General features: G+C 39.9%; 2 protein-coding genes across 3 annotated transcripts in view; one reads left to right on the top strand and one right to left on the bottom strand.

The window, feature by feature from the left end:
* arhgef39 (Rho guanine nucleotide exchange factor (GEF) 39) overlaps window positions 1–6,638 on the top strand; it is a 42,450-nt gene extending 35,812 nt beyond the window's left edge. Inside the window, exons 9-12 of one of the 2 annotated variants that reach the window (XM_029462129.1) lie at window positions 1,307–1,395; window positions 4,187–4,316; window positions 4,781–4,878; window positions 5,275–6,638. In XM_029462129.1, the coding sequence (XP_029317989.1) occupies window positions 1,307–1,395; window positions 4,187–4,316; window positions 4,781–4,878; window positions 5,275–5,314 (357 nt within the window). In that variant the 3' untranslated portion in view covers window positions 5,315–6,638. The remainder of the gene's footprint in view (window positions 1–1,306; window positions 1,396–4,186; window positions 4,317–4,780; window positions 4,879–5,274) is intronic. The other variant, XM_029462130.1, reaches the window with a different exon arrangement.
* An 8,284-nt stretch (window positions 6,639–14,922) lies between these two features.
* On the bottom strand, window positions 14,923–19,095 carry rergla (RERG/RAS-like a). The gene is made up of 5 exons (XM_029461520.1): window positions 18,860–19,095; window positions 18,690–18,746; window positions 16,736–16,809; window positions 15,901–16,049; window positions 14,923–15,795 (listed from the first exon to the last, which is right to left on the bottom strand). Exons 1-5 carry the CDS (start codon window positions 18,909–18,911, stop codon window positions 15,510–15,512), a joined length of 618 nt encoding a protein of 205 aa, XP_029317380.1. The 5' UTR covers window positions 18,912–19,095; the 3' UTR covers window positions 14,923–15,509.
* Between the last annotated feature and the right edge of the window lie 579 nt (window positions 19,096–19,674).

The following is a 19,674-nucleotide window of genomic DNA, read 5'->3' on the forward strand; positions in this document are numbered from 1 at the left end:
CTCTCTCTCTGTCTGCAGTCTTCCTCCTGCTAATATCCCCTTGCTGCTTGAATATTTTCCCACATCCCTGACAGATTCTCTTTGATGTATAAATAATCAAGCTAAATTATGTGCGGCGATGAGGCTCCGTGCTCTGCCATTCTTATTATTCAAAGTAATTTCTACCTAACAGGGTCAGATTTCCTGACAAATCCCTAATTACCGCATTGCAATAGAAGTGGAATCTATTTGTGCATAAATCATGCGCCGTCCCCCAAGTGGCGAGTGCCTAATGTCATGCGGCACTCCATTCGTCCCCACTCACTGAACTCTGTAATTAGATAATACTTTTGATGATATTACATTTGAAATCTTAATCTATTTAATGTATAATGAGACACTCCCCTCCTCCCCCCCCTATATAAAAACACCATTACGTTTGATGATCTACACGCCTCTGTACCCGTGTAAAGTTCTGTCCAAATACACGTGGAAATAATCGATATGTCACTTCTCAACAAGCTGGCTTCCTGTGTAGAGGCTGCAGCCGCAGGTAAATGTGAAAGGTCATTTAATATGACGAAGGCCTAATTTTGATCCCCCGTAATAGCTTTCCCCCGGTGTAATTACGCCGCTCTAAAAGCCCCTTTTTGTTTGGGCTTCGGACAACTCCTTTTGGTTTGTTTGACGAGTACAATCTGAGGCCGGCTTTAGCAATGTGAATGAGGAAGTTGATAATTGCTGTTGACTCAAAGGAAGAGCACCCTGTCGCTCTGTAAACCTAAGAGCATGTCTCTGTCCAGCTGCCCGCAGGACACAATGTAGTGTTCCCTGTAAATGTGACACACTGGTTACTTGACTAGACTTCTTCTTCTTCTTCTTCCTTTCACCTTGATATTTCCGTGTTGTTAAGGGGCGATGAACGCCTGTGGAAGAGCCACACTAAGTGTTGCCGTATGACGAGCTGGCAGAGAGAAGGTTTTTGCTTGCTTTGGCCTGCCCTCTACTGTTTTTACATTGTTACTGCAGCCTTGTGTGATTTAGATGTCGGTGAGGCTACTAAAATACAACCAAAAGCTGATAAATCTACAGTTTGTATGGTTCCCAGGTCTCTTGGATAACATAGACGGCTGTAATACAGCTTTCAAATCGTGCTGCTGGTCCTGAAAAGTACAACAATTCCTGGAAATCTATCTATCTGTCTGTCCTGGCAAAGTTCAGATCCATTTATCAAAGACATTAGGCCTTAGCAGTCATCCAAACACACACACACACACACACACTCGTACTGCCAACAAACGTCCTAACTACTCTCCTCTTCCTCCAGTTGACCTTCCCCAAAGCCAAACTTCTGCTGATGTCCTGCAACCGGGAGGATTTCAATGACTGGCACCAAAGCCTGAGCTCAGCCATCAGGTATGTTATACACGTGCATACGCGTTTGAATACACAATATGAGAAGCATACCTTTCCATGCTTTAATGGAAAAGAGTTTTGACCGCTTTCAAGGCGTCGTAACACCTGAGAAGTGTTCATGGGGAATCCTAACCGGGACAAGCCGAGTGCAATGGTGGTGAAGACAACAACTCTCATGAGCCCATTCGACTCCAGACGTCTTTGATCGTTGTTTTAATTGAGGGACCCCTCCGCAGCGTATGACTCTTATGTTCCATCAGATGTGGATATTTTAGATGTCCTTTGCGTCTTATACCCCTAACGTTAGCGTGACATTCAGCGTTTCCTTTTTAAAAAAAGAGAAGTTGTACTGTGGAAACGATATGGACACTACAGAGAAGATTTGTTCTAAATGCTTTAAAGCTTTCACACAACACGGCGATGTCTCTTTCCGACTTTAGGGGGCGTTCACTGTCCAACGTTGTTCATGTCACCCCAAAGTTTATTTGGTTCTTCCTTATATAGTTTAATTGTTTTCTTTACGCTTCAGTGATTCCCTAAATAATGCAATATTATGTCTAAATGCCCGATAAATAATTTCCTTTTTAACTAAATGTTTTATTTATTTGTTAATTGAGAGTTAAAAGAAAATGCATACACAAAAAGGAGATACATTTAACAGATAAAGTTGTAGTGTGTGTGTGTGTGTGTGTGTGTGTGTGTGTGTGTGTGTGTGTGTGTGTGTGTGTGTGTGTGTGTGTGTGTGTGTGTGTGTGTGTGTGTGTGTGTGTGTGTGTGTGTGTGTGTGTTCATGCCGTGTTCCTCATTATCTGATGAAAAGCATGCGGCTCAGAAGTTCTCCTGTATGCGGGACGAGGGGGCTCAGTGTGAGGACGGGGGGTTTGATTGTCCTAACTCTCAGTAGGTAAAGAATGACTCTCAGTAAAACTTTGACACAGGCTGCTACTGTACCTCAGGCCCGTCTCTCAGGCATCCTCTCATCATTGATCAGCCAGACCTCAGTAACTCCACTCCCCAGCCCGCCTGGCCCCCGGTTCCCCGGAGGACGGTCTGGGTCAGCCCCGCGATGTGGAGGGGCCAGCTATGCTGAAGGCCCCGACCCCGGCGTGCCCGGCCAGGCTAATTAGTTCATCACTTTGTCAGAGGGGAGAGAGAGGAGGCTGTCAAAGAGCTCAGACCACCCAGCAGATGGGGGGGGGGGGGGGGGGCCGAGGCTGCAGGCTGATGGCTCTAAACTCCAGGGAGTGTAATTAGCTGTGGTGGAGGACTGAGGAGAGGACCGGCTGAGAGGACCAGGGGTCAGCAGCACTCACACCACTGGGGAGGAGAGCAGGGTTTGGGGGGGGGGTTGTCTACACGTAGCTAAATTATTGATTTAACAAAGACTACACACTGCCCGGACTGACATCTCTGAATCTATCGAATGTTGCTCTCAATGATTATAAAACATTTATTGTTTTTCTGTGCTGAAGTCAGATTGGGAGACTTTGTTTCCAGGCAGAATATCCACACACAGACACACACACACACACACACACACACACACACACACACACACACACCTCTCATCTTCACATAACTTCTGTCTGTGGGTACTTAAAGAAAGTTTTCACTCTTTAACTACTGATTGTAGTTTTTTTCCAGCGCATAGTATTTCCTTTTTGCTAATAAATGGTTTAAGATACACACACACACACACACACACACACACACACACACACACACACACACACACACACACAAAGGGACAAGCCAAGGGACTTAATTAGTGTGTAGATCAATGCTTGGTGACAGGAAGTGAACGGTGAGGTGGGCTGAGGGCTGACCACCAGGGATGTAGTAAAGGCTAAAGACAGTTTAAATGTTATTTGCCTTTCCAGAACTATGACCCTCTCCACCTTCTCGGACCGACCTCCATAAGATACATTTATAATATATGTAGTGTGTTTGGCTGGAGATCATTTCCATATTATCATTTATTAACTCCCAGTGGAAATGTACCTTTATATTGTTTTACAATAGGGTTGATATTAAAAGCAGTATAGTTTATTAAGTATTCTCGTGGTGAAGTTATTGTTTGTAGAAGAGTCCTAGTGCCTGCAGTAAAGCAGCTTTAATGACTCAGCATATTGTGATGAAAATGTTTCTTTCTTTTTGAATAGTTTTGCTTTATGTAATGTGTTATATCTATTCATTCTGTTATAACCCAGGAGTCTTGCAGATAAAGTTTAGGCTGCACTAACATCACTACTTGTAGAATTAAATTCCAATGATTGCCTGCGAAGGATGGTTTCCGATCCAAACAATCTTCTTTTTAAAAGTCTTAATCATTTCCAAGATTCACAACCTTTTTTTTAATCTTAACAAATAAGTTCTGAGCTAGTTAAGTGTACACAGAGCCATGGATACGCATTGCTACGTCTCAATCCTGACGCCACGGTAGCGACCTGTCAATCACGCCCGAAAGCATACTCTGCTTTATCGTCTATTTTACTTTAAATGGCACCTTAATTTACAAAATGAACATCAAGCTGCATTGAAGAAGACTTTAAATTAGCGATTGGGAACATAAACTTATTTGGAAAATGTTTACTGGGGTCAAAAATCCCACGTTTTATATTTACTGTAAACCTATAAAGGTGTTTTTCCCTTGAGATTTATGTTTTAAAAGACTTGTCATCTTAAGGTGTGTGTGTGTGTGTGTGTGTGTGTGTGTGTGTGTGTGTGTGTGTGTGTGTGTGTGTGTGTGTGTGTGTGTGTGTGTGTGTGTGTGTGTGTGTTGTCTTCACAGTAAGCTGCAGTCTAAGGAGACCGTGGTCCATCAGAGAGATGAGTTGTGCAGGAGACCCCTCCGATCAGGTGACGACAGCCACAACATGCCGAGCAGCAGCAGCAGCAACCCTGGCAGGAAGAGAAACATGGTACACACACACACACACACACACACACAGTGATACCTTCAAACTTTAGACTCACTGAGTCACTACATTTAAGTACACAGAGTAGGATAAGCAAATACAGTTACCAAGTTATGTAATATTGCATGTCTATCCCAAAGACATTTAGAACATGGGGTAAGTGGTGCAGTTGAGCCTCTTGTGGCCCAAATGAGTATTACAACAACAAACACTTGTCTAACGGATGACAAATACTTTCCCCTCGCTCTTCCATGCAGTCCTGATGTAATCGATTAGTTCTTGAATGCTAAACTCTTAATGAATAACTATGTGTATTTATTTCCAACAGTTTGATTGTTGCTTATATATTCATGAACATTTTCTATTGCAGAGAAATATTTGAGTTTTTCTGAGGCTTAAATTGTCATCATAGCAGCTTCCATGTAATCTGCAGTCAGAGTAAAGAGTGCCTCTGCCTCTTTCTTCAGGTGAGCGCAGAGACCAGTGAGCACGCTCAGATGCCTCCATCTGAGTGGGAGGGCGGCGCCCCCAAGAGGATGAAGCAGGCTGCCGCTCCAGAGCAGAGGTGCGATCATTTTAGTTGTGTTAGAGTTTGACACTCGGAGACTGTTTTCACTTTCACCTGCCGACGGAAGAATGTTTTTTTTCCTGTGCTCACCTTAAATCTGAGTTCACACACTTCACAACTAGTATGTAACTCACACACGTCGTGTGATGTGGAAACTTAAAGCCTGCAGCGTCCGTCCTCTGAGAGTGAAGTAGGAGACGTGTCCAGCAGTGAAGGTTTTCTGTGAGGGAGAAGGAGTGCATGTCATTTGATTCGGTAATTGAACTTGTCTGGACGGGAAGACTTAAAAGAGACTTTCTGACGGCAGCTTAGACATATTAAGAGTGGTGACTGTTGCACTTGTCTTGCAGTACAATGGGTTTGTTTCTGATCCAGTATGATTTGTGTGTCCAGCAGTGCAGAGGCGTCCACTTCCAGCTGCGCGATCCTCTGAGCGACCGTCAGTCTGAGATGACGGTGGATCCTGCACGGGTCCGTCTGAGAGTTTCACTTCAGACGGACTTTAGTGTTCCATTCGGTTTTTTTGCCAAACATGCAACTATTTATCTGTGCTGATAACATTTAGTTTTCACTGTGCATTTGTACTGTGCAGGTCAGGAGATTTAGATTCTTTACTAACAGCAGCTTCAGCTTCTGCTCATCCTGTGCAATATTAAGCATCTTGTTCCGCTGCTTTAAAGACCAAATATCTAAAGAATGTTAAACTGTATGTTGCTGCTACTTGTCTACACTTACAATGTTGTAACACCAACACTGCAGTACAGCAGTGTATTCATGCGTTCACTTCTGGAAGTCCTTTTCTCGGGTTAAGGGTCCCTGAATGCACCACTCCAGCAGTCTTTTCATTTCGTCACACTAGTGGCCGACTTTAGAAAGGAAGGATTTTATTTATTATTTTATAGTATTGGGAGAGGCTCTAAAATAAAATATACATGCGTGGGTGTCAAACTGGCCAATATTATATAAATACAATTATGAAAATAGATAGAATTAAACCTTATGAATAGAGTAAAATATAGCATATATGAACAAAGAATTAGAAAAAGTCTAATAAAAGCATCAAATAAGACACTAAAAATAAGAATGATGAAGTAACATATTACAATAATAAGTTCAGTAAGCTGTTTCATCATTTCATATTAGTATATATACATCATTTATTTTATAATGTCTTATTTTTATTGTATTTAATACATGATAATGTTCTATAATAATGACTGGGAATTTATTTGCCCAGAAATGTTTTATCGCTGCCGACTAAAACTCCTCCCGACTCCATCACACAGCTTTACTGTCTCACACCAACATCTGTTCAAATGTACAATATTGTGAATGTCTGATTTAATTGTACAACTCATAGCTTTTACATGTGAGACACATTGTGGCGGATTCTTTTATTATTATTATTATTATTATTATAAATGGAATAAGTGCATTTAATCAGCTGCACTGTATTCCAGAGATGACTGATTGATTTCTTCTGCATCCAGGCAAGAAAACCTGGTTAACAGATGTTTTTATTACATTGTGTGCCTTTATTATATCCTTTAATCATATCCCTTTTATTAACGAATCAACTAATATTTGCATCTCTGCAAAAGTCTTATATTTTATTTACACTATTTCACATTTGTAAGCTTAGGGTGTATTTTACAGATAATTTCTAATATCTTGTTTTTACACCTTTTTGCGTTCTAAAGCTGTTACACTTGTTAAAAGTCATGAACGGAGAAATCCTTTAAATTTCCCAATAAAACTCTAAAATAACTCTTTGTGTCAGCTCTTTGATTGACCAAATATCCACTAGATGGAGACACAGAACAACTTATCTTTATACTTATAAGGGCCTTGGGTTGGTTCTTAAGTTGTTGCTTTTTTACAAATGTCATTTTGTCGGTTCACACTTTTGTAATTCTGTCACAATTGGTTCCCACATGAACTGAAACCGGTTTCACCTGCTGTAATCTTTCCTCTTGTTCATACTGTCCGATATAAGATCCCTTCCTTCAATGCTTCCAGTGGAAGTGATGTCAACATCCACAGTTCATACTGTTCGTTCATACATGCTGAAAAGAAGGTCACATTCACTTGCAGGCAAACGGAGGAGGTTCTATTGCTGGAAGAAGGCGGCGGTGCACAGTGAGGTTGCAAAGCTCAGTGTTGGTGCATGCAGATGGAATGAGCACCAAATGTTAAAGGGATAGTTCGGATAGTTTGAACTGATATTGATTTTTTTTTTTGAGGTTCTTATTGTAGGTGGCTAAAATATGTCTGTTTCTCCAAACTGTGGGCATGCTGACTGCCAACTACTGTAGGTAACACACACAACCCCACTTCAAAACATCAAAACTATCCCTTTAAATATAAATCTTCCCTTCCTTTTAACTTTAGACAATTCTGTCCACATAGAAATGTCCCCAGCTGCACATTCATCTTGCCTGTGGAATTACTCAGACTTGTTGACATGCAGAATGATTGCATCGTGTTGTCATTGGTCCTCCTCCTTCAGATGACCAGGTGTGTCTGTGACGTGTCGGTGTTCCTCTCTGCGGTAATGCAGTCGCTTGTATTCATTGTCACTGCATCATGTTGAGCCGGTGACCCCTGCAGAGAGACGAGACACGCCTGGAATACATTTTTTCTGTCTGCTCAGAATTCAGCATCATTGATTTACACGGAGAATTAAATGAGATCTGTTCTTTTTGTTTTTAACAAAGCATGCGTGTATTCTCAAGGCTGGCAAACATCAGAGGAAATGTGCATTTGGAAATGTAATCCTCTTTTATTTATATGCACAGCACAAAGAACCAGTCCACACTCCAAACCTGGTCCGCTCGGGGACTTGAACCAGCGACCTCCCGGTTCCCAAATCAAGTGCTTACACACTGAGCATTCGTGTCATGGTTTTTTCTCCGAGCAGCCTGACTAAATAGCATCTCTGAAAGCTGCTGTGACTGATAAAAGCATCAGATTTGTACCTTTACTGGCCTATTTAGAAGATATATATCCTCCTGCATTACTTTGAGCACCTGGACTCAGTTATTTAGATCCACAGCTCTGTGTTGGACTTTCTCTTTGTCAGTGTTTTCCTGCCTGTGACATGTGTGATTGATGTTGACGCTCTCTTATCAGTCATGAGTTAAGTCGCCCTTGTTTTCATACATGATCTGGAGGCACTTTGTTATACATGGAAGTACAAAATAGCCCTCCTGTCTACATTTATAAATGACCATTATTATGTAAGGCATTACATAAGCAGGGGAGAGGGACGTGGGAGATGATTGCAGCCTCTAGTCACTCTCAAAACAAATTATCTCTTATCTTATCTCTGCAATAGTGTCCCTAAACAATACGTCTTGCTAACACTGTGGGGAGCTGGGATAACGTGAATTCATACATGTGTACTGTCTGTATCTGGATGTTGGCAAGAGTATATCTGTTGCTATCTGTATTTCAGTTGCTATGTGTCGTGTATATCTGTTATGTAAAAACATAATTAATCTGAGTTTAGAGCATTCAAAAGTCCTGAAGCTAGATTTACAGGAATACATTATTAGGTAATAATGACTTGCCTTGATTGCTTTCTTTAGTGATGAAAATCAATCATTTCTGTACAACCAATGTATTCACCCTGAACCTGGAACTTCTGGTCCCCTGAGGGTCTGGGGCCCCAGGGAAGTGACCGCTTTGCCCAGCCCTGATTTGGGCTGACATCTGGCGCAGTCGTCCTCACCAAAAGAAACGGCCATGTAGGTCGTCTGTGCCTATCACGACCCGTATTTACGTTTGTGTCAGACGCGACCTCTGGTGGTAGTTATGACGGGAACTGTTATAGAGAGATACACGCGTGAAACCACAAAAGTCAACTCGTTGAGTTATTTTAAGTGACGTACGTTACTACATCAGTACGTAACCACGTCACAAACGTAATGTCATGTACTTACAACAAGGTCTGTGTAACTGGCTCATCGTGTTGAGTTTGTTTTAGCTTTGAGCACCACAATCCGAGTGCCATCTATCGACATCTGATAACTCAAACCTTTGGCAACTCACAACAAAACAATCTAGATTGGTAAAAATCAACACAGATAAGAGGAAAAATATGTTTTCTTTTTTTTTTTTTAGGTGAACTGTCCCTTTAAAACTTCCTTGCATCTGGTGACTGCTATCAGACGTTGTCACACTCACCCAGCCATTCAGTGAATCCTTGCGTGTGCTGTCTGTCTGTATGATCATCCTTTTATTTAATTCAGTAATATCATATATACAACAGTACGGAGAGTCCCGGATCTTTGTAGCTCAGACTTTGTGATCTTACACAATAAGATGTTAAATGTGCAGAGATGACTAGCAGTGGTGGATCTTCTTGCTCTCTTCATCATCATCATCATCAGCTTAAAGAATTCAAAGCCGGTTATCACAGGAGCCATTTCAAAATCTCATTCTGCCTAATTGAATGGAATGAATAAAGATGTACTTCCTGACTTTCAAAGGCTTCAGGCGAGGACATCGTAAAGCCGCTCCATGTGTGCATTAGTTCAAAGCATTCTAATGCACATAAGATTACTTCCCAGTATAGAGCACATGATCTGTGCCGCACGGTTTGCTTTCATACTGAGGTTCCACCACCAGAAACATTTTGCATACCATTAATAACTCATTACATCATGATCTCATCCAAATGCATAGACATAAGCTTCAAAGGGGACTTCCGGTTTATAACAAAGTAGAAGTTATCTATCAGTAATAATAACATTGTACTTCAGAATCAGAATATCTTTATTGTCATTACACTCGAGTACAATGACATTTCACAGGCTTCTCTCTATGCAAAACAGTAAATAAAGTTATAAAAACAGTAAAAGTTATAACAACAGTAATAGCAGCCTTATAATGTTGATAGCTGACGTGGTTGGAAACAAACCTCCAGGTAAGTCGAAGTGATCTGGAAGAGGAAATGAAGAACATGATGACACAAGCGCTTTACGGAAACACTTCCTGCTTCCACAGTGACCTGCTCTGTTCTGGTTGTAAGTGCAGTCTTCGTATGAAATGAGAATTTACTGGTGACATGTCAAGTGTTTCCAACCTGTCGGATCGTGTGACTGCTATCAACATCTAAATATGTTATGGTGATGTCACACTGTTCTAAAGCTCGGTGAGGACACTGTTATTACTTCTGATAAAAGAACTTTGAAAATAAGAAATGTCCTTTGAATTGAATTCAAAGTAACAGGAAATAGTACAATTCTCGACGTGTGTGTGTGTGTTGTGTGTGTGTGTCAGTATTTGTGACCATATGAATAAGATGAAATGGAACTTTATTAATCCAGTAAGAAATTACAACAAAATAAAAGTAATAAATATAAGGCAGATGCTATTAGCACCAAGATATAAACAATAGAGTAAAAAAAAAGAAAAGTGTATATGAAGTAATACTTCGTAATAACACCAGTGCCTTATAGAATGACTATAAATAAACACATAATTTACAATAAATGTAGTAAAATAAATCAACTATAATAGAAAAGCAATATTGACAAAAATATTGAAAAATAAATACTAATGGAATGCACGATATTAAGATAAATATTGTACACCATATTGGAAAGTTTAAATTACAATTGGAAAATCTGCGGATCCTAGTTGAGTGACTTTAAAACACAGACCTGAAACAATGATCACATCAAGTCACAGTAAACATTTAAAAACTAGCAAACGCGAAGGCACAATGTTAATGTTTACGCCCACAGAGCAGAACATATTAAAGAAGAATGAAACATAAAATACTATAGCTAAAACTACACAGGTTGTCCAGTGCAGGTTGTTCTGTCACTTTCTTTTGAGTTCCTGCGCTTTAAGGTTGTTTAAATCATTTTTGCAACGCTTGAAATATCCTTAAGGTTCACACGAGTGAGCTGATAGGAGCGTTAGTGACTCCATGGTTCAACCTCTCCTCAGACAGTTTGACTCTTCTTAACTTCAAATATTCAGATCAAACTCACTTCCCCTCCTCTCCTCTCTGCTGCACAGCCCTTTCGTAGCATCATTTCCAATTCCACCTTCTGATATATTGTGTTTCCAGTTCCAGTTGCATTTCTTTCTGCTGTCATTTTCAATGATAAATCAGGCAGGCTGTGAATATCCCTCCTCCCCAAAGTAAGAACCCTTAGCTACTTTTACCATAATGTTTTGTAAAGGAAACTCTAACCATGAGGTAAAGGAGACGACATCTGCCAGTTCCATTCCTCACCATAGCTTAATGCAACATTACAACATACAGATGATGTTTCCTTTACATTCCCCCACATTATGAAAGCGCATGATCTTATATTATTAAATGGACTGCTTTTATGTTGCGCTTTTCCAATCTTTTTAGGTGCACATCAGCTCTTCAGTAGTGTAACCATTCATACACACTCACACACTGTTGGCCATCGGGAGCAATTTGGGGTTCAGTATCTTGCCCAAGGACACTTCGACATGCTAACTGCATGGGCTGGGGATCGAACCACCAACCTTCCAACCGGTGTGGTGGGCAACAAACAGGACCTTTGCCACGTGAGAGAGGTGCGGCGTGAAGAAGGTCAGTGTCTGGCTGCCGAGTCCCGCTGCCAGTTCTATGATGGTGCAATCGTGGTTGAGAGAGATGACGACATGAGACGATGCAAAACGGTCTACCATCGGTCATTTTGAAACTTTACAACGTAGAAAAGCTGTTTTCACGAGTTGAGAATGAAGGTCAAGTGTGTCCAGGTAAACCCTGACCACCCACACACTGTTACACCAACCTGGTTGGTACAGAACTTATAGTTTGGGGTCTGACGCTGCCTGCTGGGAGAAGCATCACCTTGGCTTTATTAGTGTTACAATTATAACCCCCAACGTGAAGTCTGACCCCCCCCGTCCTTCTGCAGATCTCTCCATCACATTGTCCTCCGGTACATTCTTGACATGCCTGCCGTGTAACAGGTGTCTGCCTCCTGAGAGAGAGAGCTGCAGGAATGCTGGCAGTGTGCCTCTCTGCACAGCTCTGAATGGAGCTCTTATCTCTGCTATCAGTGAGCTGACTGTCTGGAGCTCTGGGCTCTGTGTGGCAGCTGGGCAGGAGGTCACAGGGTTCAGAGTTGTTCAAGAAATACTGATGAGGAGAACGCTGTACTATTTACATGTACAGATCAGGAAAAAGCTTTTATATCTGGAACCTTTCAGAGTTCTGAAATTGGCTCTTGTTTCCACTGTATTTCAATGTTTTTACGCTTTTTTAATCTGTAAAAATTGATCTACAAATATTCATTTTTTACTGCAGACATGTAAGAATTGAATAAATGTTAAATGTTAAATCACTAATTATTATTTTGACTTTAGGAAAGACCTGAGGTCTGAGTTACAATTGGGTCAATACAATCAAAAGCTTTTTTCCCCCTTGTGAATATGTCTGTTGCTAGAGGAAAGCTCATGGAGAGCCCAAAATGAAAATGATCCATTCTCTGGGGAGCATAACTATGAATCATTTCATTGTAAGCTACACAAGAGTGTTGAATTTGTTTTGGATACAAAGTGTTACTTTTGGCCTGATGGTGAAGGAAAGGGCAGGGAATCACTGAAAACAATACGGTTCATCATCTGGGACAATAAATTCCGTAAGAGGTCCACCATTAGTTTCCCAGTAACATATCATGGGTCAAAGCGTCCTGATGGAGAAATTAAGACCTGACAGAGGTGAGGAAGTAAAGGTCAGTGGGTCAACATTTTTGAGCAATCATCTGGGGACCATGAACATGCAGTACATACCATATCTCACTGCAAAGTTAGGTAGTTAGTTCATATCTTGCTAACACCGAACTTATCTCAGTTTAATTCCCTGTAAAGTGTATTGCTGCCCCATCCTTCTCTGACTCCCTACACGTTTGTAAAAAAGTTAATCATTTGGGTCATGTTTAGCCTGGGATCAGGTTCTTTAGCTCATGAGAGACTCAAACATGACATGTTAAGTCATAGCATTTCCAGACGTTCCTTAATCTGGGATCATCGAGTGAAATGCGACTCCATCAGGCTGAGCCGTGGCTGAGGTACGGGAGGCCTCAGTGAGACGAAGTCATGCATCCAGAGGAACAATTCATACGGGTCAGCTACTGCGACAAGGCCTCTGTCAGTTGGTTTTTTAGAAACATCGGATTGTCCCTCATCTCAACAGCTTGTGTTGGTCGTCTCCAGGTCGGTGGTCAGAAGAAATGAGCATTAAGTTGGATCTTTTCTCAACTTCTCCATGTCTTGCTGCCCTGACGGCTTTTGAGTTGTCAATTACAGGTGTCGAACCTAATCGAAGGGTCCGTTCACAATGGATTTAACGAGAGGTCAAGCTTCATTAGGTGTCAGCATGATGAAAACAACCGCATTCGTGGCGTAAGTGGAGATAATGTGTTCGGTCGTGTGTGTGTCTTTCATTCCGCAGCTAATCTCACATACTACTGGACCCATCAGCCTAACGTATATTTTGCGCTCATTTATAGCCGTACACTCAAGATCCTCTTTGGTCGCAGTGATTCAGAATTTTTGAAAAAAATATTTCTATTGACTGTTTTAGGTCACATATGATGAAATATTATTATTTATATATATATATATATATATATATATATATATATATTTATATATTTATATATATATATATATTTATATATTTTTATATATATATATATATATATATATATAATATATAATATATATTATATATATATATATATATATATATTATATATATATATATATTATATATATATATATATATATATAATATATATATTATAATATATAATATATATATATATATATATATATATATATAATATATATATATATATTTATATATATATATATATATATATATATATATTTATTTATGATAATTTATATATTTATATATATATATATATATATATTTATATATTTATTTATTTATATATATCTATATTTATATATATCTTTATTTATTTATATATATATCTATACTATATATATATATATCTATATATTCATTTCTTATTTATTTACTATTTAAAAACAACACATTGAGATATAAGAACTTGCACATCCCCCTGTGTTTCATGCTAGATAAATTGCACTGAGGATTTCATACAGTATGTAACCAGCTACAGAGGAGAACAATGAATCTATGTGTGATAAGCTAAAGGTGCTTTTCATTGAGCTGCCATTCAGGCTGATCTGTAGAGTAATGTGAGATAAAGTTAGAGGGATTTCTAATGGTTGGAACGGATTAGGAGCAACCATGCACTGCGCTGATAATAACTCCCATGTCATATTACAGAGGGATCAGGCCGGAGGCTGCCGGCTGGTGGACCCTCCTGTCTCCACAGTTTCTACCATCAACAAGTCCTAACCAGACCCATGTGTTAGTATCAAACAGACCCCTGTTCTACTGTATACATATATGTATAGAACACAATGGAGGTGAATGCAATTTAAAACTTAAGATTGCTGTTAAGTTTTAAATTTCATATTAAATTGCATTCACCTCCATTGTGTTTGGTTGAAGGCAGAAACACAGAAACCCCGGACAGATAAAACCCAAACTTTCAATATAGATAACATGACAAAATATGTTTGTTTGTTTTTATTATTTGGGTGAACTGAGATTTTACAATAAGATGTGTAGATGTATCCTGTTTAGGTAAAAAGAAGTGCATTCATGCGTCCAACAAATGATAGAAACGGTTGCTTTGTACCCGCAGTGAAACAACAGATATTGAAACCTGCCTGCAGTTCTTTTCTCTCCTGTCCTCTGATCCATAATGGCTGCCTCTCTATGCAACATATTCTGGAGGCTGCAGCTGGAACGGTTTTTGCCTTTCTCTCTGAGACAGCCTAAATCTGTTCTCATTGAGGGCCCTTCATGACCCGGGGCCTGTTCCAGGAAACATGTTTACAGAGTTATATCTGGATCATTAATGTATCTGACCTGGACGTGTTCCTCAGCAAAGTTAACCAGATAATTAAGTAAACCTGCTTTTTTCTTTTTTTAAACGCCAGAATAACAGGTGAGTTTACAGGGCAGGTTCATTTGTCGTCCGAGGGGGGAAAAGGCTCCAATGAAGCGATGAGTGTGACTAACAATGCTTTGAAAATGACACCATTAACTGACGATGCTCCCCATTCAAAGTATCAGCAATTAGCAAAAATCACATGTGACACGTCAAAAACAAACGTAATCCGGGACAAAATATGTTTCCCTCGAGTTTTGACGTATGGAAACGTAATATTTTGGAGTCCTGGCTGTGAAGTTGTGCAGTACAGTTTTTATAAGTAATTGGTTTGTCTTGGATTAAATGTCACTGACTTTCCAAACATTTCCCGAAATGCTGAAATGCTTAAGCACGTGCCTCTCGTGCAAGGTTTCCAATATTTAAAAGGAGCAAAAGCATGAATTAGTGGAGGGTAAGCAGCAAAACAGGCTCTGCTGTGTGCTACCGTCACATCACATCATCACCACTTCATACATGTAGTCGTCAGTTTAATTAACAGCAACACCAAACACAATCAAAGACACAAAGCCGAGTCAGATGCCATTGGTCCAGCTTTGACTGACAGCCGTCCTTGTATTTGACACTTCACACCGATTTCCTCCGTTTGCCGAAGACGTTGTTGATGAGTTTGGCCATGGACTTGGAGCCGCTGGGGCGTCTCCTGCGCTCTTTGGCCTTGCTGCCGAGGCTAGCGTTTTGCACCATCTTGAAGAATATGAGCGCCACTTCCTGGTGGTGCTCAGCCGCCGACAACTCATAGAACTGGCAGCGGGACTCGGCAGCCAGACACTGACCTTCTTCACGCCGCACCTCTCTCACGTGGCAAAGGTCCTGTTTGTTGCCCACCAGAAATATGAGCGAGTCTACGTTCCTGTAGGTCAAAAAGCAGAGCAGGGCCACACAATAATCGTCTTTCACCGGTTTCTGTTTACATGCACATAGTGGCCATTTTTATTGCAGTGATCTTAGTCCATACCTTTTGGCAGTTCTCAGGTGTAGCTCTCTGATGAGGTGCACTATGGCCTTTGCAGTGAGGAAGGAGGAGCGGTCGCTGATATCGTAGACTACAATGAAGCCATCAGCCCAGTGGATCTGTTCGTTCACAGTAGACTTACCCTCACAGGCCTGGAAAAACAGAACGTTTAATGACATTGCATGACATTTTGTGTGCCTTTATTCAATTTATTAGTTATGTTTTTGGTTGCTCTTGTTTTATTTCAATGTGTCATATCTCATGTTTGATTATAGGAGCACAGTGACAGGATATAAAACTGGCCAAACAAGAGAACACAAACATGGGCTATGTTCCAAATCGCATACTTTTTCTTTAAGTACATTCTGCCCTTACAAATTAAGTAATGTTGCATGCAGTATGGGACATATTACGTCGTCATTAAATAGCACCTTGAACTTTGACCCTCTTGACAGAGAGGTTTAGGGTTTGTGGTGGTGAGCTGATGCCGTGCTCTAACTCAGATTAATAGACCTGAGACTAAACTCAGGCTGGAGTAAGTGCTACAGCAGCAGGCTTGACTGGCTCTGCAAATTAAGACGGATGATACTGATAACTGGCATATTTGTGAGTATTTGTATGAATTGCCTTTACCATGTGACATGACATCATAGCATGTAATGTGACTTTATACTGTGTCCAGTTGGGGTTATTTCCTCATCATGTTACTTAATGAACTGGAACATTTACTGTGGAAAACAACTGGGACTTACTATGCGGACTAAGTAGATAACAACAAAAACTAAATTAGCTTAAAAATACATCTTGTTATTCTTGCTCCATCTATCTGTAAACTTACCTGAGAGCACGGGTCATAGAGCTGGAGATTGATCTGCTTCCCATCCACAGACAGACGCTTTCTGTATATGCACTCTGTGGAAGACAGCAGCGAAAGAACAGGCCGGGACAATTAGTTAGGAGTCAGTCGGTCAGTAAGATATAAAACAGAGAAAATCAGGAAATCATATTTGAGAGGCTGAAAAATGACTAACGGATATTCGATTATCAACAAAGTTTGTGATTATTTACTGTTGATCGACTAATCAATCAATTAGTTAACTTATCATTGCAGCCTTAAAACAGTGGCCACAGGAAATAATAGTCTTTGCTTCAATGAGCTGTGGTTCAAACTTAGCATATTTGCACATTGCTAAGTTCATTTTAAAAATCAAACTTTATTAGATCTGTGAACTTGAAGTATATAAATATGTAAATATACATGTCAAAAATATTTACTCAAGCTGGGGTGAATTCTGAAAATGATTTTACATTAGTTCAAATTGTTTGTGTATTGGACACTGCATTACTGAAGACCATGAATTACTCACACATTCGTAAATCTTGCTGTTATTTGTAGATCATGAAATGTGCATTTGTCACCAATATTGAGACATATTTCTCTCCATAATTGTGCACGCGTTCCTTTCACTACTCACTACAGTATCTTTGCTTCACTCCCTGAGACTGCAGGGAGTAAACAAGCTCAGATGAAACTAGATTATTCTCAGGGAAACAATGGCCTATTGAGCCACTATCAGAGACTAACGTGAGTCATTCTCCCTGCAGGCCAGGTAGCCTTTCAAGGAGGCTGCAGAATGTTATCATATAAAAAAGGCTCTTCAGACCATGATGTTGGCGAACAATCTTCAAAAATAACACTCAAATATTTAGCCCATGCTCTTCACGTGCTTTCGGCATGCAGAGTACATAACATAAAGAGAGTATACACAAGAAGACGAGATAAGAAGTCTTGGATAGAAAGTACTGGAGCGAGACTAACAGTACAGAAACTAGAAACCAGCCAACTGAAAACAGACAGAATCCAGAGGACTGTGGCTTTTTTTTTTTTTTTTTACACGGCAGGGATCTAAACAGGTTTCACGCTGAACATTTGTATATGTAGATAGAAGAGGGTTAGGTCAAAGAATGAGAAAAAATGTTATGAATCTGACCAAAACCATTCAATGCCATTGTTTGGTACAGATTTGAAAACTTGGTGCTACAGACATTTTGGTTGAGAGAAAATTCAATAACCATCCTATTTAATAATATTAAAACAATTATATTATTATATATATATATATATATATATATATATATATATATATATATATATATATATATATATATATATATATATATAAAAAATCTAAATCTAAATATATATAAATTATTTATATATTTTTCTCGATTAATCATTTGGAATATACATTGTCAAAGAATAGTGAATATGATTTGTGAATATGTTTATTATGATAGAAAACAAAAAAGCAGGACAAGTTCATAGACTTAAAACAGCATTTTCTGACATTTTGCACTGAAAGATTCCTTAACGACTAATCGATTATGAAAATAGTTTAGCGATTATTTGTCTGACGATCGTTGTAGCTTTGCAGTATTGTTTAAAGTGTCTCAGGAGAATGACCACACAGCTCTGTGTTTCTCTACCACATCACCTTGACAAAATCCGCGTGCTGTGCAGCCAGACTTTCTTTTTTTTGGGGGGGGGGGGGGGGGGGGGGTTTGAATAGTCAGTGCATCATATTTTATTTACACATTTTACTGCATGCTTCACTGAAAAGCCACATTCCATCAGTCAGGTGTAGGCCATTTTAGGTTTACAGGTGTACTGAGTAGAATTCTTACAAACATTGAAATCACGTCTAAAAGAAGTAAGGATTCAAGAGTGAAAGTGACTTTCCCCGTAATGAGTCCACGACTACTTTATGTTGAAGTAAAATATAGATTATTACCTGAAGAGGACGCGTACTCGCCAATAAAGCGCTTGGTGAGGAACCGGACGATGAGAGCTGCAGACAGACAGAAAGAAAGGACAGACAGGACAGACAGACAGGTGAGCTCGATCAGAAGCGACAACGTGTTTATCTCCGACGTGCAGAAACCTGCTCCGCATCTCTCCTACCTGACTTCCCGACCCCTTCACTGCCCAGCACAGCAATCTTGATCTCATTCATGTTCGCGGTAGAAGACTACTTTGGACACAGGAATAGCCTATTGCTCGAACAGCATGCTTTGAAGAGCTGAGGAGGGGAAACAGCTGGGTCAAAGCAGGCGTCCTGCAGAGCTGATGGGCTGCCTGGAGCCACCGGTGCAACCTCGCGTCATCTGCTGCAGGCTGGCCGGGGGGGCGGCCCTTCCACAGCGGCACAACACCGGAGGAGAGCAGGGGGCGTTTCCACCACCTCCATCCACCAGCCATGTAAGGATCTTTCTTGTACTATAGCCTCATTTTATTTTTACATTTCCTGAATCATTATTATTTTATTTTTCCTGGTGGAAGAACCAAAAACATCTAGGAATTATTTGAAAAATTCCCAATTTTTGGGAGATAAAGTAGCCTAATGTATTAATTATTCATATAACTACTTTATACAAAGTTAGCTAGTTTAGTAGAGTGGGTCTGGCCCCTCAAAAGGGTCACAAGATAAATCTGAGTGGCAGTGAGATGATTCATGGCACAGACAAGTGAAAAACAAATGATGCTGTATTAGTTATCTGAAAAGAGACATCTAAATTATTCATCTATACAAGGACTATTGTTATTTATTATTTATTATTTATTAAACAAATATGATGTAACTCAGGAACTACCTTTTTAAAAAGAAAAATGTATTGTTAAGAGTCTTCATTTCTGCAAAGACACACTCTGTTATAACCTTCTTTATCCACATTAGAACATTACTATTAGTATCTCATTGGTTACTTTGTAACATACTG

Source organism: Cottoperca gobio, chromosome 23 (assembly GCF_900634415.1).
Source record: "Cottoperca gobio chromosome 23, fCotGob3.1, whole genome shotgun sequence".
Lineage (NCBI taxonomy): Eukaryota > Metazoa > Chordata > Actinopteri > Perciformes > Bovichtidae > Cottoperca > Cottoperca gobio.

Coding starts and splice junctions, on each gene's coding strand:
- rergla (XM_029461520.1), bottom strand. CDS start 18,911: ATGAATGAGATCAAGATTGCTGTGCTGGGCAGTGAAGGGGTCGGGAAG. Junction 18,747..18,859: donor TGAAGGGGTCGGGAAGTCAG/GTAGGAGAGATG, acceptor GTCTGTCTGCAG/CTCTCATCGTCCGGTTCCTC. Junction 16,810..18,689: donor CGAGTACGCGTCCTCTTCAG/GTAATAATCTAT, acceptor TGTCTTCCACAG/AGTGCATATACAGAAAGCGT.